General features: G+C 54.4%; 4 protein-coding genes across 4 annotated transcripts; all 4 read right to left on the bottom strand.

The window, feature by feature from the left end:
* Positions 1-142: 142 nt before the first annotated feature.
* L226DRAFT_574549 (P-loop containing nucleoside triphosphate hydrolase protein) lies at positions 143-6,985 on the bottom strand (the record flags this gene model as incomplete). The annotated part of the gene is made up of 40 exons (XM_067685062.1): positions 143-265; positions 322-345; positions 405-517; positions 581-595; positions 674-917; positions 978-1,139; positions 1,199-1,221; positions 1,282-1,517; positions 1,568-1,574; positions 1,628-1,687; positions 1,744-1,862; positions 1,921-2,023; positions 2,077-2,316; positions 2,370-2,431; positions 2,483-2,626; positions 2,686-2,753; positions 2,808-2,905; positions 2,957-3,287; positions 3,361-3,453; positions 3,504-3,563; positions 3,614-3,626; positions 3,681-3,817; positions 3,877-3,992; positions 4,052-4,298; positions 4,351-4,391; positions 4,447-4,509; positions 4,563-4,589; positions 4,642-4,669; positions 4,723-4,768; positions 4,822-4,957; positions 5,023-5,053; positions 5,110-5,206; positions 5,266-5,329; positions 5,382-5,685; positions 5,750-5,864; positions 5,917-5,963; positions 6,019-6,059; positions 6,122-6,203; positions 6,265-6,699; positions 6,752-6,985. 40 exons carry the CDS (start codon positions 6,983-6,985, stop codon positions 143-145), a joined length of 4,629 nt encoding a protein of 1,542 aa, XP_067531236.1.
* A 2,123-nt stretch (positions 6,986-9,108) lies between these two features.
* L226DRAFT_223362 (P-loop containing nucleoside triphosphate hydrolase protein) lies at positions 9,109-16,441 on the bottom strand. Its single transcript, XM_067673017.1, has 39 exons — positions 16,199-16,441; positions 15,795-16,140; positions 15,478-15,741; positions 15,245-15,418; positions 15,121-15,184; positions 15,020-15,060; positions 14,797-14,958; positions 14,330-14,738; positions 14,201-14,264; positions 14,049-14,145; positions 13,966-13,996; positions 13,770-13,905; positions 13,669-13,714; positions 13,585-13,612; positions 13,508-13,534; positions 13,344-13,447; positions 12,901-13,290; positions 12,797-12,845; positions 12,653-12,740; positions 12,586-12,598; positions 12,476-12,535; positions 12,332-12,424; positions 12,007-12,280; positions 11,854-11,951; positions 11,725-11,792; positions 11,533-11,676; positions 11,414-11,475; positions 11,112-11,351; positions 10,958-11,060; positions 10,776-10,894; positions 10,650-10,716; positions 10,464-10,593; positions 10,346-10,409; positions 10,264-10,286; positions 10,088-10,213; positions 9,766-10,027; positions 9,596-9,708; positions 9,507-9,530; positions 9,109-9,453 (listed from the first exon to the last, which is right to left on the bottom strand). Exons 1-39 carry the CDS (start codon positions 16,288-16,290, stop codon positions 9,331-9,333), a joined length of 4,818 nt encoding a protein of 1,605 aa, XP_067531237.1. The 5' UTR covers positions 16,291-16,441; the 3' UTR covers positions 9,109-9,330.
* Positions 16,442-17,070: 629 nt separating this feature from the next.
* Positions 17,071-18,975, bottom strand: L226DRAFT_492673 (HET-domain-containing protein). Its single transcript, XM_067677398.1, has 2 exons — positions 18,883-18,975; positions 17,071-18,827 (listed from the first exon to the last, which is right to left on the bottom strand). The coding sequence occupies exon 2, from the start codon at positions 18,803-18,805 to the stop codon at positions 17,240-17,242; it is 1,566 nt and encodes a 521-aa protein (XP_067531238.1). The 5' UTR covers positions 18,806-18,827; positions 18,883-18,975; the 3' UTR covers positions 17,071-17,239.
* Positions 18,976-19,682: 707 nt separating this feature from the next.
* L226DRAFT_538712 (uncharacterized protein) lies at positions 19,683-21,548 on the bottom strand. The gene is made up of 4 exons (XM_067681548.1): positions 21,446-21,548; positions 21,267-21,380; positions 19,854-21,206; positions 19,683-19,798 (listed from the first exon to the last, which is right to left on the bottom strand). Exons 1-3 carry the CDS (start codon positions 21,470-21,472, stop codon positions 19,899-19,901), a joined length of 1,449 nt encoding a protein of 482 aa, XP_067531239.1. The 5' UTR covers positions 21,473-21,548; the 3' UTR covers positions 19,683-19,798; positions 19,854-19,898.
* Positions 21,549-22,136: the final 588 nt, after the last annotated feature.

Here is a 22,136-nt window from a genome sequence, read left to right on the forward strand (position 1 = left end):
CCGCCTTGCCACAGTGTATGCAAAGGAATGGTATTAAATCGATACAGTAGACGATACACATCAGTGAAATGAACGACAGGAACGGAAACATATAGTCCGAGTGCATGACATGACCAAGTGAGTGGCAGAAGACGCCTCTACGCTACCCGAGTCGTCTAATAGCGGCGTACAGCGCCTCCCTCTCTTGTTCTGGGGAGTCATCCACGAGACGTCGGAAGTAGCTATCTTCTCTAGCCAGCAGAATTGCGGGCTTGTCGAACTCAACCTGATCGACGTCAGCAGCTGATCATACACATTGAGTTATGCCATGCATGGACTTACCAGCCTGCCGGCGTCCAGGACCATCTGCAACCGGTTCCAGCGATTAGTCAGGTACGTAACTAGGAAAATTATGCAACACTGACCACTTTGTCATAGTCGCAGATGGTGCGCAAGCGATGCGCCACGGTCAGCACCGTAACATCGCGAGCGAGATGTTCCCTCAGAGAGTTCTGGATCCGCTCGTCCGTGGCATGATCTGTGGACAGAACGTCTGCGATCAGACAAGACAAACGTCATACGCGTGACTTGAACCACGTACCGATCGAAGACGTTGCTGCACGCGGCAAAGGTAAAGAGTAATCAGCACTCTCCTGCGGTTGAATCAAGAAGTCAATACTCGATGGGCGCTCACCTTCATCCATGATGAGAAGCTTGCTCTTCCTGACCATTGCTCGGGCCAACGCAATAATCTGACGTTCGCCCGCGGACAGGTCGCTATCCCCAGAAATCTTGGTGCTGAGCTTCAAGCCATCCTGCGCGCGCGGATCATCCTTCGAGAGTCCTTGAGCGCTGAGCAGTGCGCGGGTGAGTTCTGGCTCCTCGTACTCCGAGAAGGGGTCCAAGTTCTTCCGGATGTCACCAGCGAGCAACTCGGGCTGCAGCAAAGCACAACGAAAGTGAGCCCTTGTACGCGGCGCAGAATAGTTAGCACCTACGTTCTGCGGAATGGTCGTGATGTGCTTGCGGAGGAGCGGGAGGTCGAGAGAACCGATGGATACGCCCGAGTAGAGGACTTCGCCCATCTGGGGGAACCTCGAGCCGAAATACGAGGATAGGTTCGTCGGGATGCAGCGCAGCAGTGCGAGCGTGAGCGTGGTCTGCGCAGTCCTAGTGTCAGTACGCCGGCTCCCGGGTGGTCTGTATGAGTACGACGCACCTTCCCACTTCCAGTACGGCCGACTAAGCATCTCCAGTTCAGCATCGTCGTATCAAGGTTAGAGTGGAGAACACTTCACTCACCAATGCCGATCCGCTCTCCTGCCTTCACCTTGAATGACAACCCCTTGAGCGCAATCGGGTCTTGCTCAGGCTCACCGTACGAGGCGTAGAGATCGCGAACTTCCAGGTCTCCATTGGCTGGCCAGTCGGGATTCTGGCTCTCAAACTCGGCCAGCTCCTTCGAGTACCCGTGTTCACCGGAGCCCATCAACTCATCCTCGCGTTCGAACTCGAGGTACTCTTCAATGCGGTCGAGACTGTTCCTGGAGTCAGTACCAGAACAGTACAATGGTACTTTGAAACTCACTTGACACCTGCAGAACAACGTCAGGGCGGGATGTAAGGGCATGAGGGATCGAGTACTCACCAGCTAGATCCAGGGCGTTGAACGTACGAACCCATTCGAACACTTTCGTGCTCGCAGCGACTGATGGATCAATCTCAAAATCAGAGAAAGCATACGATAATCCACAATCCACTCACTAGCCATACTGAGGGAGAAGCCGATATTTGAGGCATCGAGCTTCGCAAAGTAAGTGAGATAGATAGCCAGAGACACTGTGAAGAGCGCCGCCATCGTGTCCACTCGTACGGTCATCCACCTGTCAGGCCGTCAGCGTTAGCAGATGAGTATGAAAAGATGTAAGTAAGTGAGCGCACCTGTTCAGGTTGAAGAACGTGTTCGACGCCCTAGTCCAGCGATCAATTCGCCCATACATCTGCTGGCGGAACCGCTCCTGGACCCCATAGGCGCGCACCGAGACTGGTGCAAAGTCAGACATTGGACAAGACTTCATGAAGTCGTATAGGACTCACCTATTCCGGCCAGTGTCGTGTTCAGCAGACCGAGGATCGGCGCACGGGTGCCGGCCTCCTCCTGCTTCACGGGACGTTGTGCGGCCATGTACACCCTGGCGCAGATAGTACCAGCGATAGCAACGACGGCAACTCCGATCGTGAAGACAGGAGCAACGACCATGACCATAATGAGCCGCACAACCAAGAAGGCCGTGTAGTCCAGAAGCGTGAAGAGGAATGGCACGATCTGTCCGTCAACTACGAACACTCGTGAGTACAGGGCGATGATTAGAGTGAGACTGCGCTCTTACCAGCACCGATGTCACCCGTGCAACGAGCGATGATCTGAGATGTGGGTGTCTGCTCGAGCCGTCTATGGGAGCATCAGACACGCATTCGGAGTACATGTCATATGTAAACTTACCTGAGTGTAGTGCCCAGCACAGACTGTATCAGCTTCCTGTGGATAACAGCACAGGCCCGAAGGGAGCCGCTCATGTGCATGGCCCGGGAGGCGAAGTCAGAGATCGTAGCGGCCAGAAGAAGAGCCGAATAGAGCCCCAAGAACCTATGGGATTAGTAAATCAATACCACAATGAAGATCAACACGTCAAGGGATTAGCATACCAAGATACCGAGACACTCGACACCGGCCCATGCGAGTACTGCTTGGCCCAGTAGCCTAGCAACCAAAACTGATTGAGAAAGTCCGTCAGCACCCACATCTCATGGAAGGTCGCAGAACTCACTTGAGCGTTGACCACCAGATTAGACAGCAACAGAGCGCCAAGGAAGAGAAGCCAGTAGAGCACCGGATGAGCCGACATGTTCGTCAGAACCAGAAGCCCTGCACATTGTGTGAGAACGAGGGGCTATGAAAGAACATCCAAGAACTCACAGGAACTCGCACGGGGCGAATCCTTGGGCTGAACCGACCGGCATGCCTTAATCGTTTCCGGGATCGCAGAAGGAACGTCCTCCGCGAGCCTGATGGCTTCCCATGCATCGACTGCAAAGACCTTTGTGGGCGAATCGACATCGGACATGCTCCTGCTAGACTCCACGACGGTCGACGATGCGAAACTGCTTGCGTCTCCAAGAAGATTGTCGGCGAAAGCGCACTTCTCTGCTAATTTGTCTGGGCAAGTCTCATCCGAGCGTATGATCCCTCCTGGGAGCATCCCAAACACCCGGTCGGCATGAGGACGAACTACTGCGACGTTGTTCGACTTATCAACCAACATGGGGAAGGGTACGAAGTAAGCCACGTAGGATGCATGACAAATTGCACGGAGGACGCACCACCAGAACCACGGTCCTTCCACGGAGAAGCTCTCCACACAAGCAGCGGTTGACGATGAGCATGACAGTGCTGTTGTCAAGGGCAGCGAGGACCTGTGTCGCTAGTTCAGTATCAAAATGAATGGAAGGATGGGAAGTCCTACATCGTCGATGAGCACAATAGGACAATGCGAGTAAACCGCCCGTGCGAGGGCAATCCTAGCCTGAACACGGTATTAGCAAGTTATTACATACAGACCATCAGGTCTCCAACCTTCTGTCCGCCGCTGGAAACGTCTAAGGTGAGTACGTAGATCGCAGCGTAATTGATGACGACGTACCTCAAAGTGACACCCCGCTCGCCTACGTCAGTCAAGTCGCGCTTGGTCCATCCTTCGACATCAGGTCCCAGAGCGCATGCGTGCAGGGTCTTCTTGTATCGCTCCTCATCGAATGGCGTGTCAAAAAGGATGTTGTTCTACAGTTTCATGTCAGATCACAGCACCAACAACTGTGTGTGGCGATTGACGTCCTTACCCGAACGGTATCTTGAAGGATCCACGGCTCCTGTGCGACATACGCAATTCCTCTCGCACAAGACCTCGACTCGAAGACAAATGAGTCCGCTCCGGCAGGCATATAGTGCATCTCGCCTGCCGAATTCAAATTATGAGCTGCAACACCGAAGTTGATACGTTGCCGGAGCACATACCGAGAAGTGCCATGAGCAGAGACGTCTTCCCGCAAGCCGTAGGCCCGTAGATGAGGTTGAGCCCCGCGCCCTTGAACCGCACTTCTCCCGTGACATTGAGGCAGAACTGCGGGTTGTCCTGAAGATGCGCCGTCGCGCCGGTGTCCGTCCAGGTGAAACGCGCGTTCCGGATCAAGATGTCTTCACCCTGCTCGTATGGTGGTACTACGCCCTGGTCTGGATGTGAGAGTTGATCCAACAATTCCGACTACAGATGCGTCAATGGTAATGTGACGCATGACTGAAACGAAGATACGCACCTCACGGAAGAGACGATTGATGCGGTCCAGAGACACCTTGCCTGAGGATGGCATGAGCATCATGATCACCAGGCAAAGGCACATTACGCAACGTACCATCAATGAGGATGGGTATCCGGAACAGCAGGAACCCGAGCTGCGCCCGCAAAATTTCGAAAACTGATGGAGTAGTTGAGTATATGCCGTATGCGATGGTCGCAAATTAGACTCACGGGCGATAGATGAGAAGACCACGGAAGCTGCAAGTCTGTTAGTCATGCTATGTTCAGATTAGAAGTGCCCAGTATGTACCTGAGAGCTCTCGGCCCATGACCAGGGTCTGCGCGAAGCATGAGCAATCGATGCAGGACTCTAGAGTAGAGAGCTACTCACGTATGTGGCATAACTCGCTAGCATGACCAGAAGCGGAATGAACGTCCTGACGCGAAACATGTTAGCAGCCCTGGCGTGCGCGCGAACGACGCAACTCACTTGATGAAGTTCATCCATATCTGCGTCACATTGATCTTGCGGGTTAGCTTGAGCTCTTCCACCCTCTTGGCCTCAACACTGGAAGCCTGCTCTGGCTCCCAGCCGAGAAGTTTGACGGTGCGGAAGTTCTTCAACACTTGGTAGAATGACATGATGAGCATCCGTTGTTCTGAGTAGAGATGCAGAAGTCAGGATACGCACTCTGTATGACCAGCGTGACCCGTTGATCGCTCTGCCGTAATAGTCAGTACTCATACATATTTGTCGTCGCGAGGTGAGAGATCCTACCTGTTGCTTCTTCTCCTTTCCGTATTTCCTCGCAAGGTCATTCAGCCAGTCCGCAAAGGGAAGGAGGACGACCATAACGGCAACACCTACGAAGGTGCTGGCACACGAGTGGACCGTGAGAATATATCCTCTACGAACATAGAGAGTTGAACTCACCTCCAGCCGAGGATCTGGTAGAGGAAGTACAACGACAAAGCGATCTGGAGCGGGGTCTCGAGGACTGCAAGACATCGGTGAGCAAGGCGTACAAAACCAGACAACACAATACTCACAGACAAGCCACAAGAACGTGCTCGCGTCTGTCACAGTCTTCAGATCGGTCGTGACCAAGTTGTTAATCGCCGGCATGTCCTCGTGCGTCTCCTCGTCGGGATGAGCGCGCTTCGCTTGCGCCGTTCCAGGAACAAAGGAAAGGATCCTGCCGACCGCCGCAGAGATGAGCTTCGCGATAGACACGGCCTCACGTGGCCGAGGCTTTCCCGTGGACTTCGCCTTGGAAGTCTTAGCGCGCATCCGCAACGAATGGTCGTACATGAGCTGCGTCAGGACAGCTTGCGTCCGCATCACGACAGTGGTCTAATGACATATGAGCAATCCTATTAGCCTCTGCACAGCCTGCCTCATGTCGTCTAGAACGCACCGATACGTAGTGGTAGAATTGCATCGCAAATGAGACCGTCATCGATCCAAGGAGCAGGGCGGCTATCCAGACCCAAGGACGGATAGTTTCGCCATCTGGCCCGTTCTCGATATGGCTGTGAAATAGACGGTTAGATAGACTACCGAGCGTGGCATCAATATACGCACGCTAGGATATGTCGGATGCTCAGCGGTGCCATGAACGAGGCAAAGCTCTGCAAGCAATATATCAGCTGGGTTGAACAGCGTTCGGCAGACTGAATCACATACGGCGAGCGCAACCATTGTTCCCATGAGAGCTTCCTCCCATCCTAGGAGACGATCGCGGGACCATATAAGCATACAAGCTGTGCATCAAGTAAGGGACACTCACGGAAGACCCACAGCAAACCCCATGCGACGTTCCACCTTTTCCTCTTGTGGTCGTCAACCTCAGCCTTTATCGGATCCACGTACTGAGAAGTTCAATACCTGTGAGTTTCATCACCATCGCTAGAAGATCATGCAAGCTCGCACCTTGTAACTGGCCTCGACCATGTAGTCCACGTGGCGCTCTTCCGGGAGAGGAGGGAGCTGTTCCTGTTCCAACTTGCCATTCGTCGCGTGTAGCTTCGCGGAGAACCTGATGAACGAGTCCATCCACGCGTACGTCACAACCGACAAGATGGAGGCCGTCTGATCGACTGTGGCGTCCCATACGGGTATTCCAGGCGGCGGTCGGCGCGGAGAGATGAGAGGAAGGACCACAGCAGCAAAGGTGAGCAGTGAAACCTTGACCCAAAGAATGATACCTTCATGCGTATCCGCTGGGGTGCGACTGTATGTGGCGAGTGGCCACACGTCGCAGTACATGTAAACCGCCCAAAGGATGAGGAGAATGATGCCCTTCTGCACGGCAGCCAAGCGGGTCCAGTGAAAGGTGTTCGAGGCAGCGAGAAATCCAGTGTATGCCTGAAAGTGAGGGTCAGCAGCTATGGCGTTCTGAAGTCCAGATATGACTTACGAAGGCGGCCGACTGGAAGGCGTGGATAGTGAGCTCCATCGCATCAACGTCTTCTCGAGACGATGCTCGCAGCTCTAGGACGAGCGCATATGCCGAGAACACGAAGAGCGCTAGCACGCAGATGAAGGAGAGGGTATCGTAGAGCACGTATGAGCGAGGTTTTCCCGCGCTCGTAGGAGGTCGGAGTCGGTCAGGATGGTCTCTTCGGGCTTCGACAAGGCTGATATCGTCCATGGTGGTTGGGACAGAGAAGAGTTGGGTAACAGACAGCAGGTGGGAGAAGATAGGCTCGCAGGCTGGAGGGATGAGGGCCGCTGACGTATTTATACTGAGAAGGGGAAGGTGTGGCGAGGGTGGGCGCGCGCGACGAGGATGTTATGAAGAAGAGAAACAAGGGCGCCCACAAAGCAACCGTCGGGGTATCTGCACACTAGGATATAAGTACACAAGGCTTTTGTTGGACAAAGAATGCGAATCAACGGGACAAAAGGCCACGGTGTTTTCGCTATAGCCAGGGGGCGAAAGTGACCAGAAGCAACTTCGAAGCAGGTATGGGAAGTGAGAGCGCGTAGGCCAGGGAAGTTGGTATTCATTCAATTGAGACACAGCCGCACAGCAGAGACAAAACTGAGTCGACCAAGCGGGGTGTCCAGTCATACGCATTGGCCTGCAGAGCCTTCATTCTGAGAGGAAGCAAGATCCAGGCGGTACGCCATACCGTCCGAGTCGATTGTCGGGGAGAACTCACAAGTCGCACAAGGCGCCCCACAACCAGTCGGCGGGAGGCTGTGTCTCCGAATTCTAGATCCGCCTCCCGATTGTCGAGCGCGGCGGCGTGGCGGCAGCGGGTACCACTCCAGCGGCGGGAGCTCGAGGCTCGCCTTCTACGGCGACGATGCATGCTGTTGGGCTATGCCCGTGTCGGATGGTACCATTTGCCTTCCATGTAACCGGTAACGGGATACGCTACCATCGATATGCTCGCAGTTCCCCTCCAAAGCTCATCACTATTCACTGCAGGCCGCCGCGTTGTAGGCAACACGAAGCATGCCATCCTTCCAGGTACAGATCATGATACACAGGTACTCGAGCATCTCACTCGATGCGTTCCGGCTTATCTAAAGGCGGCGAGATGATATGTGCGCGTAACTTGCCCGAATTGTCACGTAACCGGGACGTTTGCAGTACTTGGGGGTGCATCGCCTCCCTCCGAAGAAAGGATGACTCTGAGGAGACTCATATCGACCGATTTGTCAAGGCTCAAATCTCTTCAAGGCTGCAGATATTCGCCTCTCAATGCGCCTACGAGGGCTGTGGCGAACACCGCCGCCGGATCCTGGATAGCTTTCGTGTATGCGCTGTGTGGCAAAACAGACACCACCATGCACCACAGATATCCAGAAGAGTTCGGGATGTCGCACTGAGCCCCCTGTAGTCGGTCTGCGCTTCGCAGACCTCACCGCCTCCCGCATAACATACCAGTGCCGGAGCAGACACACGAGACGCAGGTACGAGCACTCACCTACTTGCCCTTCCTTTGCGAATACAGCGTTGACAACTTGGAAGCATGGAGCTTCATGGGTGAGTGTGCCCTTAAGTACCCTGCCAGGTGACAGATAAGCCACTTGCCTGAACTGCCGCAGCAAGTTGGCCAACACTCACCGCTTCACCTACCTGCTTCAAGGCCGGTTTGAACCTGATAGCGGGGTTTGATCGTGAAAGCCGGTGTGTGTAGGAGGTTGACGTGCTATGGTCATGGATTCGCCGCCCAGCGACCTACTTGGCATCGCAGAATGTTTAAGTTGACTTTCGGAAGAATGGCTGACGTCACGACGAACCGCAGGTTTTTGGTAGTACACAAGCCTCGTCTAAAGCCATTATGATCGCAGAGGACTTTAAGTTCAACTTCAGTTTACCTGCGACGACAAGAAATGAGAACAGTCCAAGCTGTGAGCGCGCTGAGAGTCGGGGACGCGGCGGCACTGTTCACAACTCCGAGCACGGCGCTCCGCGGCTGGCGGACCGGGCCCGGGACACTTGGGTCTTGTCCATGAACGTGAAACTGGACCCCCGACAGCACACTCGACCATGACCCATACGGCGCCCCGAATGCACAGGCTGCGGACAACTGAGTTCTTAGGAGGCTGAAAGAACGTTAATAGCAGTGCTAGCGGCTGCACGGAGCCATGAGAAGGGTTTCGCAGGCAACTTTGTGCGGTTACTGCCAACTGCCAAGGACAACCAGGTGAGATGTCCGGCACGCCGCGCTCCCTCCCACTCCGAAGCCTTTCGGAACAGAGATCAATGGTTCTTGACACTGGTAGAGCCCGACCTGCTATGCATCATCCATCTTATGTAGCAAGTGGATTTTGTTGATGACTATTCATGTATGGTCCGGTCATCCACTAGGTCTCGGAAGAAACACATATGACCATTTATGCAGTGCTGCAGATCAAACCCGTGTTCCTTCCTTGCAAGCCTTTTTCCTTGATATAGGGCATATGAGACTGATATGTGCAAAGCGGCTAAAGGAAAATGTAGAGCTCATTCCGGGAAGCATTGGGCAAGCCGGAAATCCGTCACGCTGCGCTCGCTGCGTTTGCCATGGCGTACAGCTTCTCTCTATCACCACTCTCATCCACGAGAGCGCGAAGCAGTCCCTTCTCATTCTTGAGCAGTTCGCTTGGCTTCCCAAATTCCACCTGAGACCATGTTAGATACAAACGGCTGAGCGAGTCGGCAGAGTAGAACTCACGATACGTCCGGCGTCAAGAACCATCTGAATAGGTTGGATGCGATGAGTGTCGAGATTATTGGGTAGCTGGAATTGTCTGGAGTACTCACAATCTTATCCGAGTCCATGATGGTTTGTAGGCGATGAGCGACGGTGAGCAGGGTCACGTCCTTCCCAAGCTCGGTCCGGAGCGACGTCTGGATGATGGTGTCCGTCTCGTAGTCTGGTCATGGGTGTGAGCTCACTATCAATTGCACCCGCGAACAGTCATCGCACTGACCTATAGCAGAAGTTGCTTCATCGAGAATGAGAAGCTTGCTGCGGCGCACGATCGCGCGAGCAAGTGCCAGGATCTGTCTCTGCCCAACGGACAGGTTCGCACCTCCTCCAGCGATCTGGGAGTCCAGCGTGATACGGGAATCGTCATTCTCGTCCTGCACGCTGAAGAGGCCAGCAGAACGGAGTGCGTCGTTCAGGACGGCGTCATCGTGCTCTGAGAAGGGGTCGAGGTTTTGGCGGAGAGTGCCGCTGAGAAGCTCGGGCTGTCGAGAACATAGTCATGAGGATAGGCCTCGAAGATGCAGATCACGAGGTGAACGCACCACTTGCGGGATGATCGTGATGTTGGAACGGAGAGCGTCAAGATTGATCTTGTCCGTCGGCAGTCCGTCGTAGCGAACGATACCTTCGGTTAGGATGCAACGAAGGAGGGCCAGTGTAAGCGAGCTCTGTAGCGAAATCAGGACAGGTTATCGCATGATGTATGACTGTGACTCGCCTTTCCGCTGCCAGTACGACCAACTGATCAATACGAGACATTGTAAGTGCACATTCGCTCATTAAGGGAGACAGTTACGTACCAATGCCAACTCGCTCTCCTGAGTCCACATCGAACGAGATGTTATGCAGAACATTCGGGCCATCCTAAGAACCATGTTCAGTGCGAAGGCAAGGTCAGTCGAGAGGAGGAACACTTACTTCAGAGTACCGCGCCGAGAGTTCATTGACTTCCAACTTCCCGCTAGCAGGCCAGTAGGCAGGAGGCACACCATCGGGTGTCGGCTTGGGCTCCTGCTCAATGACGAGATACTGCTGAATACGCTCCAAGCTGTCGCCAATGTTCAGTCATCGTGAGCTTTCAGTGTCCATGTTATCGGTGCTCACCTGTTACCAGAAATCTCGGCATCGTTGAACGTGCGGACAACGTGCAGGATCACACCACTGAAGGCAGCTGTTCCACCACAAGCGATCAGAGGCGCATCTCAATTGGATCCGAAAGTGGACGCTTACCAGCCATCGTGAACGAGAACCCAGTATTGGAGGCGCTCAGATGGGAGAAGTAGGTCAGGTAGAGGGCGAGACTGGCAGTGAAGAGTGCACCGAGGGTATCGGCGCGGAACATGATCCAGCTGTTGTGATACCCAAGTCAGGTCATCATGAAGATGCGGACTCGGTACCAAGCTCAAACGCACCGATTAAGAGTGAAATGCGTGATCGCCGCACGACTGTACCTGTCGATACGGTGGTACGCCTCAGCGATGAATGCGTCTTGCACGCCGAATGCACGAATGGAGGCTGGAAGCCGGTTTCAACAGTCGTTCACTCTCAAAACGATATGACACTCACTGATACCGCTGATGGCAGCGCCGAAGTGACCTAGGACCGGTGCCTTCGCAGCGCTCATCTCACGCTTGACACAGAGCTGCGCCTTCATGTATATGTTGCCACTGATGGCACTTGCGGCTGCAACCAAAAGTGCAGGCAAAAGGAATATGGGAGAGAACACGACCACACCCAGCATCTTGAAAATGAGGTACACCGTCACCTCCACGAAAGCCTCCAGAGCTCTCGCGAATCGGTTGTCCACTGCGGGCGTATAAGCGTCAAAACAGTTGTGCCATAATACTGACATCAGGAGGATCACTTACAAGTCGCGATGTCTTCGGTACAGCGAGTGATTATGCGAGCCGTAGGCGTCTTGTCAAGCCACCTTACGCATTCTTCCATCAGCGACATAACGCTCCGGGGACACGGAGAAGTTGCTCACCGCAAGGTCGTACCAAGAACCGAAACGACCAGCTTCTCATGTATGATCTTTGCAGCGCGGATGCTACCGAACACATAGTAGAAGACACAGAAGGCTGAAAAGAGTACCCCGGCTCCAACAAGTGAGGTGTACACAGTCAAATAACTAGACATTGGTCAGTTTCAACCTCCGGAAGCAATTGGAACTGCTTACTGGCTAACGGCCACCTCACTGGCAGGGCGAGTCTCGTATTGTGCAGCCCATACTCCCAGGTACCACGTCTAGGGACGGATGGTCGAATTAGATCAGGGGACAACACTTTGACCCCTAAAGCCAACTCACCTGGATGTTAGACAGGAAGTGCTTCACTGCGAAGCCTGAGATGTAGATAACCCAGAATAGCAGAGGACGCCTCGCGACATTGGCAAGGAAAAGCCTCACTGCAAAGGACAATCTCAAAGAGGATTCGTGTTAAGATGGTACGCTTGCACTCACGAGCATCCCATCCGACGTGGCCTTCCTCAATTTCCTCTGCGACAATGAGCTTGCCCGAGCTCTGTTGTGCCTCTACAGCCTTCTCCGTCTCTCCATCCGCATCGACTTCTTGCTCCACCTTCTCGAGTATCTGCTGCTCCTGTTCGAGCTCTTTGAGCAGCTTTGAGTCGTTCGACAGGGCAGAGGATAGAGATCCTTGGCTCAGGATGCGGCCGTCAGAACCCATGTCTATGAGGAAGTCTGCCACGGGAGTGACCATCGCAATGTTGTGCGTCTATCAGGGTGTGAGTAAAGCGATCGCATCTAGGAGAATGCGTGGACTTACAACCAGGATCACCGTGCGTCCGTGGATAAGGTCCCCCTTCAGGCATTTTTCGACTATGTGACGAGAGGTGTGGACGTCTAGCGCAGCCAAAATCTGGAGAGGACAGTAAGTATAGAATCACCAAGCGGCATTGCTAGCACTCACGTCGTCAAGGAGCACGATCTCGGCCCTTGAATATACCGCACGCGCCAACGTGATACGGGCCTATTGAACGTCAGTAACTTTGTTTCGAAGGTCATGGAGCAATATCCCACCTTCTGTCCGCCGCTGTGTAGAAGCGATCAGTGATTGAGGGTAAGCAAGATGAATTCAACAGCCTACCTCAAGGTGAGCCCCTTCTCACCAACTTCGGTTTGATCTCCGGCATCGAACAGCTCCAGATCCCGCCTCAACGCGCATTGATCAAGTACTACAAGGGGGATGAATACACGATCCTTGAATTGCAGATAGCGATGGTGAGCTCACCCTTGTTGTAACGAACTTCGTCCAAGGGCGAGCCGAAGATAATGTTGTTCTATGTGGCACGTCATTCAGCATACATTCACCGGTCCAGTATCACATACACTCACTTTGATGGTGTCACTCTGCACCCACGACTCTTGCGCGGCGTACGCCACACCTCCATCCCGGGGCAGGTTCACGAACGAATCCGGGCCCTGAGGTATATAATGCATCTCCCCAAGCAACGCCATGAGCAGCGACGTCTTGCCAGCCCCGGTCGGCCCAACGATGAGGTTGATCTTCCCACGCTGGAAGAACACTTCGTCGTCGATGTGAAGTACGAACGTCCGCCTCCGTGTGCCTCCAGGAGTGACGGCAACCGAGGCGGAGTCTGCGGCCCAGGTGAAGGATGCGTGTCGGATTCCGATCGTGTTTTTGTGTTCCTCGGGAACGGAGGCGGGGAGAATTTCCGCGGCGTCGGGTTCCTTTCGGTTGGCGAACTCGTCGATGAGCTCAGTCTGTGGGGGTTGGTCGATTGTGGCGGGCAGGATGATTTCGGTGCTACGCTCACATTGTACAGGAAGTCGGAGATACGCTCCAGAGCGACGTTTGCTTGCACGAGGGGCGTTATGACGTAAAACGTTGCTTGGATGTTGATCCGGAGCATGTCGAAGACTGACAAGCAGCAAAATTGAGTATTAGTCGCGATGTATGTCGCATAGCTCGTACACATACCTGAGATCGAGGAGAAGACCTTTGATGCTAGGATAGATTCAGGGCCTGAGTACGCCTCGATCGCGAAGGCTACGCACCAGTCAGCTCGCCCTTCATGAAGACCGTCTACACAAGGCCTGCGTCAGTATTCCGTCAGTTTGTAAGAGTTAATGCGTGCTCACATAAGTGGAGAACGTCGCCAACATGATGACGATGGGGATCAAATAGCTATGACCCCGGTCAGCGGAGTCCATAGCAGTTGAACCCGAGAACAACCACGCACTTGCAGAGATTGTTGGCCATACTGTACATACGGTTCCTCCTGACCGACACGAGCTCTTTCTCTCGCTTCTCGTTCAGCTGGGCAGCAATGCGAGGTTCCCATCCAAAGAGCTTGATCATCCGGATGACGTTCATCACTGCACCGAGCGCGGATTGTCAGCTTCCAGAGATATGAGTGTATATACAATACGTCTTACTCTCAGTGACCGTTTGAACACGAGAGTCAGTCTGGTGAAACGTGAGCCACAAAAATGGAATCTCCTCGAAATTTTCAACTTACGCGCTCCATCTTCTGACGTTCCGCACCCTGCAAGCGCGTCGTAATGAACCCGGGAAGAGGGAGAGTCAAGAACATGGCCGCGATCCCGACGAACGTGCTGCAAGTCTAGAGTCAGCTGCTACCCAATCGAGCAGGATCGAGTTTCCACTTACCTCCATCCCATGATCCGGTACAGGAAGACCATGCAGAGCACGATTTGGAACGGCGCCTCGATGACTACAGAATCGGGCTAGGTCAGCAGCTGCGTATCGCGATGAACAGAGAAAATTCCCGGCACATACGCGAGTAAACGAAGTTCATGCTACAGTTCTCCAGACTATTCAAGTCACTCGAAGCAAGGTTGTTGATGCGGCCGATGATATTCTTCTCCTTCGTCTTCGGCGCCTCCGGTGCGGCGCCTTTCTTGGCAACCTCAGCCTCAGGCAGCGCCTTGCCCTTGCCCTTGCCCTTGCTAGAGCTAGCCGGAGCGATGGTAGTGCTCGAGGTAGCAGAATGTTCAGTTTCAACGACGATGTCACCATCGCCAGCGTCCGAGCCGGCTGCTTGGGATGCAGTGTCCGGTGTAGCGGTTGCGGTATTCGCCGCGCTGGCGTCCCCACCTTCGCCCGTGCCCGCCTTGATACGGACCCGCAAAGCGTGCTCGAAGACAAGTTCGGTGATAATGGCCTGAAGCCTGACGTTGACACGGGACTGTAAAGCCACGTCGGTCACTTATAAACGTGCAGGTCGAGCAGGGAGCCTAACGTACAGTCGTGTATATGAACCACTGGTCCGAGAAGTTCTGGAAGATGCGCCCGACGAAGAGCAGCGCTATCCAGAACCATGGTTTCACGGTTTCCCCTTCACCGCCGTTTTCGAGGTACGTCAGAAGGTTGTTGATGCTGATAGGCGCCGCGAATTGTGCAATGACCTACGTTGGGATGCTATTAGTGGGATGCTGGCGCAGCGACCGCGTATGGACTATGACTGACCGCAGTGATCGACATGGACGCTAAGGTCAAGAGCTCCACCCCTGCGCAGTGCGGTCAATACAAACGATAGGACGATAGGACGTAATGGCCAAATGACTCACAGAACACTCCTATAAGCTTAAGTCCAACGTGCCGACGGGACTTGCTCCGCAAGGGATCAAGGTACTATGTAGACGTAGCACATGAGCCGGCAAAGTTCCCGTCCAGAGTCGTGCAAGGGCTCACCGGGAAGCTGCGACCGACAATGTTCTTCAAGTGGTCGTAGTCCGGTAACGAGGGAAGCATGTCGAACGGAAGATGACGCATGTTGTACGCGCGCCATACCGTCGGTGAGATGAAGGTATAAGTGTTGAAGGACAAGAAAGAGGCTGTCTGCTCCGGATTGGGTTCAAGAGACTCCTGACCATTGCAGAACCTAATCAGAAGTGCTTTCGAGCGTCGCGAGAACCCCCACTGACCTTCGGATTTACCGGATTGTACTTCCTGGGTATGACTACAGGAACAATAACGCCTATGACTGAAAGAAGGGCGATCTTTGCCCATAGCAATGGTCCTTCGGCCTTGTCGGCCTGGACAAGGTTCACTGTCGCTAGAGGCCAGACGTCCCGATACATGTAAATCGACCACAGCAGGAACAACAGCCACGAAGCGTGGTCATACGCCCGCCCGCCGAGCGGGTCTTGTGAGAAGACCTGCAGGAAACCAAGAACGGAGAGATATGCCTGTGCGACTGAGTCAGCGGCATGCAATGTGGAAAACAGATGCAAGGACGTACGTAGACGGCGATCTGCACTGCCTGCAATGTTCGAGAAGCAGTCAGAGCGCTGAGGGAGATACTGATACTGTCGCTCATCAAGAATTGCGCTACAGAAATGCCAAGTAGAGAGAGGATTCCCAGGAGTTGGATGATACGATACACAAAGATAGCCCATCCCCCCATGGACGCGATTCGGCCTCGAATCGAGGAGGAAGACGTGCTGGCAGAATCATCAATCGTTTCCAACTCAGAAGTGAGTAACGACTTTCGCGTTGTAGACCAGTCCCGGATAGCACTCGCAATGAGCACGAGCACAGATAGACCAGCACCGTATGCGGGGTAGACGAGGGAGTCCTGCCATTTACTGTAGATGCCGGATCGTCAGCTTGCATTCCACATAGCCAACGAAGCTGCCAGCTTACTCATGTATCACCGAGGATACCCCGAACGGATACGAGGCAGTAGTAAGCGGTACTTGTGACGATTCCGCGAAGATTTGTGCGGAGGCCTCCATGGCTTGCAAACCGCACGGGCGTGAAGAACCTGAACGTGGTGGCCGTACGCGTGCAAGGTGCCTTGACGTTGGATAGACGCGGTGCCGGCCAACCGATGTTCGTGCTTATAAGACGGCTCTAATCAAATCGTAGTCGAGGTCTGACTCAGATTAGGTCCAAATAGCGCTGCACCCGGCGGTCCCGACGTGTGGGAGAAAGTTTGAGCACGGCGAACCATGCGTTGTATCGTATGTTGGGCCGATCATTGATATCTTGTGGCAACGATCACGTATTTATGCGCTTAGTACTAGTTAGTACGGTGGAGCTGGGAGAGTGCGGACCGCCTGCGGCCTGAGTAGGTATCGTACCTGCGGCCAGTGGCGTGCGGCGTGAAAGTGGACCGGATGTGCGAGTCGTTAGGACTAATGGATCCGTCCGAGTGTCACCATACAATGATAAGGGATGTCGAACACCTTACTCTGCCTCTGCCTCATCGCGCCGACGTCGCCGGAGCTCTGCGATCTGTCACAATAACCGACCAATTGACTTGAGTTTGACAGCAACGACTGCCTGCAAAAGCCAGGGGGGCCAGTGTGCACAGTGCAACATCGAAGGGTGAACTATCATCTGGACAACAACGCTGAGAACACCCTCTCTTTCCCAGCATACCCTAGCACACAAAGTTGAAGCCGTACGCCGCGATATGCAACCGAGAAACAAGTGCTCACCACATTGCCGTGTCCAAGAACAGAGAGCAGCCTGAGAATGAAGTGAACCGACAAGGTCGGCGTCATCGTCAAGGCTCTTGGAGGTTTTATTGCCACGTGGTAAGCCGGCCCGGGAGTCCGGGCATTGCCAACAGGAAAACTATGTCCTTCAAGTTCTCGCCATTGATGCAAGCTCACTGGGTATACACGTTCGTGAGTAACCCGCCATTAGTAAGTATTCAATATTCAGTGATCGTTGGCATCATAGTAGTACCAATAGAGGATGTCTCCCCACCATCCACATCATCAACAGCACGAAGAGCCCTCCGAGAAATAGCGCCACAGCGATGATGAAGCCTAGGCTCAACAAGCTCACCACCGCGTCCAGAGCATCGGCGAGACACACCCAAAGGACCCCACGCAGCGAAGAGTCCATCCGATCCACAAGGATCAGGTCGTCGTGCGGCTCCCTTATTCGCGGATGCGCTGAAATTCCCGGGTGTGCGGCCGGGGGACGTACGGAGAGCGAGTTGAGAGGGCGATGGGCAATGTATAGTTTTGAGGAGGGGATCGTCTTCGGCCAAGGTCTGTTGAGCTTCACGACGCGCGTGAACGTCTCTTCTGACGCAGTGATAGAAGGATTTCCGGCTTGCGCAGGATCCGTATTCCACGGGAGGGTGCGCAATGACGCGCGGTACCTCGCACGAACGCCCTCCCACCCTGCAATCCCAACCGTATGCACCGTCGCGGCGTCTTCCGTCTTCTTCAACACGAGCGCCAGTCTGCCACCATCCTCATCCAAGCATGGCAGCAGCGCGAGGCAGACTTTTGGCCCAACGGAGAGCATTGGAAACCACGTCCGAATCCCGTACGGCGTGAACTCGTACGCAGGGAGCTCGCCTCCGAGCGCCGTACGCTGCTCCGGTCCCACAAGGGCCGCGCACCGGATGACTTGGACACCTGCAGAGCGCGCAAAGGCTGCCGGGGAGGATGCGAGCAGCGTATGGCGGGTCTCGTCGTACAGCTCCGCATCCAGCGCACAGTCGCTCATACCCGCACCCCATACGAAGAGGCTCTGATCCATCGTGGTTCTGAGAATCTCCTCCTGCAGCCGGAGGAACGCGTGCGCCCCTTCGCCGTACATGATGGGGATGTGGATGCCAAAGAGCCCGAGCAGGGCGTACGCCTCGTCCTCCTGCCTGGTAGTAAGCCGTTTCGCCGCCCAGGACATTCGGCGTGCGACGGAGATCGAGTCGAGAGGGACATCGTGAGTGAGCACGCCCTTGTCGACTCCTGTCACCGCCTCCAAGACCTCCGCGAGCTCGTGCTTCGTTCCCAACGCTCTCCAATCCGCTGAGAGGAAGGTCACGGCCTTGGGGGCAATGACCTCTGGAAGCGTCCACCCGCGCGTATGCCACCGGCTCCAGCGAAACTTCGCGCTCGGTAGGCGCGGGTCTTCGTCGGCTTCGACATCGTCGAGATACGCATAACAGACGGCCGCGTGTGTGTACCAGGCATACATCGAGAGCACCGCATCCGAGACTTCCGCGCTGCTCGTCTTGTCGATGCAGCATAAGTCCATCCAGATGTACTCGATGCCATCTGCGAGCGCGTGTGCACATGCGTTGCGGATCTTCGGGGATGCTGCAAGCAAGATGGAGCCTTCGTTTGAGCTGTCTTGGCCGTCTGCGTTGCACTGGATGCGCAGGAGGTCTTGGTAGGACTGTTCCTCACCCCTAGACCAGACATGCGAGAGGACAGCATACTTGACTTCTGCAGGTCCGTCGACCCAGCGAAACCTTCCGGTTCTTGTGTTCAGTAAGCGCATGGTATGTACTATTAGTAACCGTCTGCATGGTGAACTGATCAGCTTAGGACAAATTGGCATTAAATAGGAAGGCTGACCGGACACTGTGGCTCGATGTGGAGTTGAGGGTCTCGTACACGGACGAAGGAAAGTATGCGCAAGGCAATTATGCAGGTCAGGTCCTAGGGATGAGAACCCTAGCCTAGGGCCTGGTCGGCTGCACAGGGATCCCTTGATCCCTGCCTGCCAAAATGAAATCCTGGGATCTCTCGGTCAGTAAGCGCTGGATGGCTCACCGGCAGGTCAGGGCCGGGTCTGGGCTAGTTGTCACGCTTCCGGCTAACTCGAGCGGATGCACCGGTCCGGTTCTAAGCTGACTGCTGATTGGCTGGGATCTCGAGGGCGCTTCCTGCTGAATGGGTACATGTTTCTCTTCGATACATCTATACAGCCTTAGAATACAAGTAAATTGGCTAAAAATATACATGAAAGTTGGCTTAGTATCAAAGTAGCACATATTGAGGCTCTCAATCAACCGTTCATGAGTATAGTCAATACATGGACCCGAGGCGAACGAGCGTCTGGGCATCACATGACCTCTGTGACTAGCTGTGACCTTCCATGAGCACGGGGCCGTGGGACTCGACGGGGATCTCGGGCTGAACCTGATCCTGTGGGATCCCTGGGATCCGTGCAGCCGACCAGGGCCTAGTATCCTCGTGGGAGTGGCGGCTGTAACGAGGACTTGGGGAAGGCGCTGAACGCTGCTTTAGCGCGAGCCAGCCGTCGCCTCGCAACACGGCCGGATTGCCCCCTCATCTCTTCAGGCTGTACTTCAAGACTCTGTGAGGGATGATTCTCGTGCTCGAAGCTGTTTCAACAACACAATAATATAATTGGCTATGTTTGGAGCGCATCTGAGCAAGAAAACAAAATGAAAACATGGTAGGTACTAGGTACCGTAGAAGGTCGATTCCTCATGGCGTTCACTTCCATTGAACCGTCCTGTTTGTTCTGCGACGGCGAATCATCAGTCTCTACACCGGCGCACAGAACCATGAGTGCGTACCAAGAACACTCGATATCGTGACGGAGAGAAGAGCTGCCAGTGCGCTCAGGATATATCAACATGTGGCACCAGTGTCTTCAGTCGTTCCCGCCTTCCGACCGATAGCGGCGTGCCCTTGGTCCCTCTGAACATGAGGCTCTCCAAACCGTGTCCCTCTTGTGTACGGAGCTCCACGACGGTCACCAAGGCCCCATGCACCCCAGAGCCGTTCTCGCATGTTATGGATAGCGTTCGGAGGACAGGGCATAGGCCAACGTTCTTCCGCAACACAGTGAGGAGATTGTTGCATGAATTGATGTGCACCTTGAGAACAGCGAGGGTTGGGACAGCCTGCAGAATGGACAGCCAATCGCCCTTCAAAACCGACACGCCAATGCCGAACTCGAGGTCCAACACTGCCAGGGATATCGAGGGCTCGTGGGAGAATACCTTCGCCAGGTCGAAGAGGACGTCGGAGGGACCGCTCGACGCGTCTGCGGGGCCCCATCTCGCGGCTGTGATGACCATCGAAAGGACCTCCGATCTCCTCCTGCGACCCTTCATGGACAGGATCCAGTCGCCTGGGCGCGACTTCCCCATGGGAACGAAGCGAAGTTCCAATACATCGAGGGCAGGGATCGTCGGCACTGAGGGAGAGAAGGGTAGATAGCTGCATATACGGATATAGCGGCCGTAAGAGCAACTAACGCGGAGCTTCGTTTTTGCCGGAAAGCGTATCCTCTGGAGGAGCACAGGAATCCATGTATGCTGTGCGCTGTATAGGTCGTCACGGATATAACAACGGCGGAGACACGGCAGGGATACTGGCGAGTGGTTGTGAAGGAGCGTCAGGTTCGAGCTGCGGGTGTCTTCGGACAAGTGCAACTCCAGCACTTCCAACTGCGGACAGGCGTTCAAAAAGTCCAGCAGTGGGACCGTATGATTTACTGGGTCTCCAACTATGAGCGTCCTGAGAGATGGAAAGGCAGACCCCGGGAGCAGGACAAGGTGAGCGGCGGGCTTATACTTGAATCTGAGGGTGAAAGACAGCGACGAGATACGGTGGACGTGAGGAAGGATGGTCTCAATGAACTCGAGGCGTGAATCAAGACATAGCGGATAGGGAAGTGGTGAGGAGCGTTGAATGAAGGACATCACCGACAGATCAGATCCCGCATCGCGATTGAGGCGGTAGAATACGCTCTGGGAACTGAGCATGTCCGCCCAGAACTCCGGCGTGCTGCGTATAAGCTCACGCCATAGCGTGCAGACGTGAGTGGTCCGAATATCCTTGCAACACGAGGGAGAGAGGTATCGAAACACATTCATGAGGATCTCCGGAGGAAGCTTGAGGTCGAGATATGCCATCGCATTCTAGACAGTACACAACTAAATAATTGTGCTCATTGCACCGTAGAGATCCGTTGTGCATACCTGTTGTCTCAATTCCGCGGTATCGCAGTGGGAAGGTGCCAGTACTGCAGCGTACGCAACGTCCAGACGTTGCTCGTTATCCTGTGCCAACGCCGCGTTGTCTGCGGTTGGATGCTTCAAAAACAAAGAACCTCAGCGATACTATAACATACGTAGATGATTGACCAGATAGTACTCACAGTCGGTCCTTTTGTCTCAAATGTCATTCGTTCGGTATCGTAGAGAGTGAGCGTACAGGTCCTCGTTTCACGGTGGGAGGCAAAGAAACGTTGATGTGAACAGGGACAACGCGTGAACGCGTGAACGTCGAACACGAACGCTTTCTGGCCAGTGACACGATGCGGCGGCAGAGACGGCCCGGGTCCCGGACCGGCGGAACTATGTTATGTAGCGCCCAAACCAGCCTGGACCTGGCCGCAAGGTGACAACGGTTGCATTGAACGGTGAACCACGCCTGGACGTAACCACGTTAACCCCAGTTTTCGTGACAGTCGCAGTGTCCTCGCAAGCTCAACTCAGAAGATGTGATCGCAGAGACTATTCTATTCCGGGTGAGTTTCAGGAGTTCTCCCCGTATACGCCAAACGCGCGTTGAAGGTCAGTCTCAGGATGGTATCATGTCGCTGCCATTGTACATAGCAGAGACCCTTTCCCTATCTCACATTGCAGGAAACTGCAACTTATTCAGTGTTGTAGCCAATCAACTCAATTTTAAATCCAGCGCAAGCTTCTGGGGCACCTCCGTGCCATGACGTGAGTGTAGGCTTACCTCTGGCGATAGTGTATGCAATCTGACCTGCGAGACATTCGTAGTATATATTTGCTGTTGTGCAAATTTATCGGTTGTCTCTCTTCGAGAAGTCGATTGCG

Source organism: Lentinus tigrinus (assembly GCF_003813185.1).
Source record: "Lentinus tigrinus ALCF2SS1-7 unplaced genomic scaffold L226scaffold_35, whole genome shotgun sequence".
In the NCBI taxonomy this organism is placed as follows: Eukaryota; Fungi; Basidiomycota; class Agaricomycetes; order Polyporales; family Polyporaceae; genus Lentinus; species Lentinus tigrinus.

Excerpts from the sequence above, each read along its gene's own strand:
- L226DRAFT_223362 (XM_067673017.1), bottom strand. The coding sequence starts at position 16,290 with ATGGAGGCCTCCGCACAAATCTTCGCGGAATCGTCACAAGTACCGCTT. Across the intron at positions 11,952-12,006 it reads CCACGTCGGATGGGATGCTC|TGAGGCTTTTCCTTGCCAAT; the intron begins GTGAGTGCAAGC and ends TGTCCTTTGCAG. Across the intron at positions 10,410-10,463 it reads TCTCGGCGCGGTACTCTGAA|GATGGCCCGAATGTTCTGCA; the intron begins GTAAGTGTTCCT and ends CATGGTTCTTAG.
- L226DRAFT_492673 (XM_067677398.1), bottom strand. The coding sequence starts at position 18,805 with ATGCGCTTACTGAACACAAGAACCGGAAGGTTTCGCTGGGTCGACGGA.
- L226DRAFT_538712 (XM_067681548.1), bottom strand. The coding sequence starts at position 21,472 with ATGACATTTGAGACAAAAGGACCGACT. Across the intron at positions 21,381-21,445 it reads TTGAGACAAAAGGACCGACT|CATCCAACCGCAGACAACGC; the intron begins GTGAGTACTATC and ends TTGTTTTTGAAG. Across the intron at positions 21,207-21,266 it reads CCGCGGAATTGAGACAACAG|AATGCGATGGCATATCTCGA; the intron begins GTATGCACAACG and ends TGTACTGTCTAG.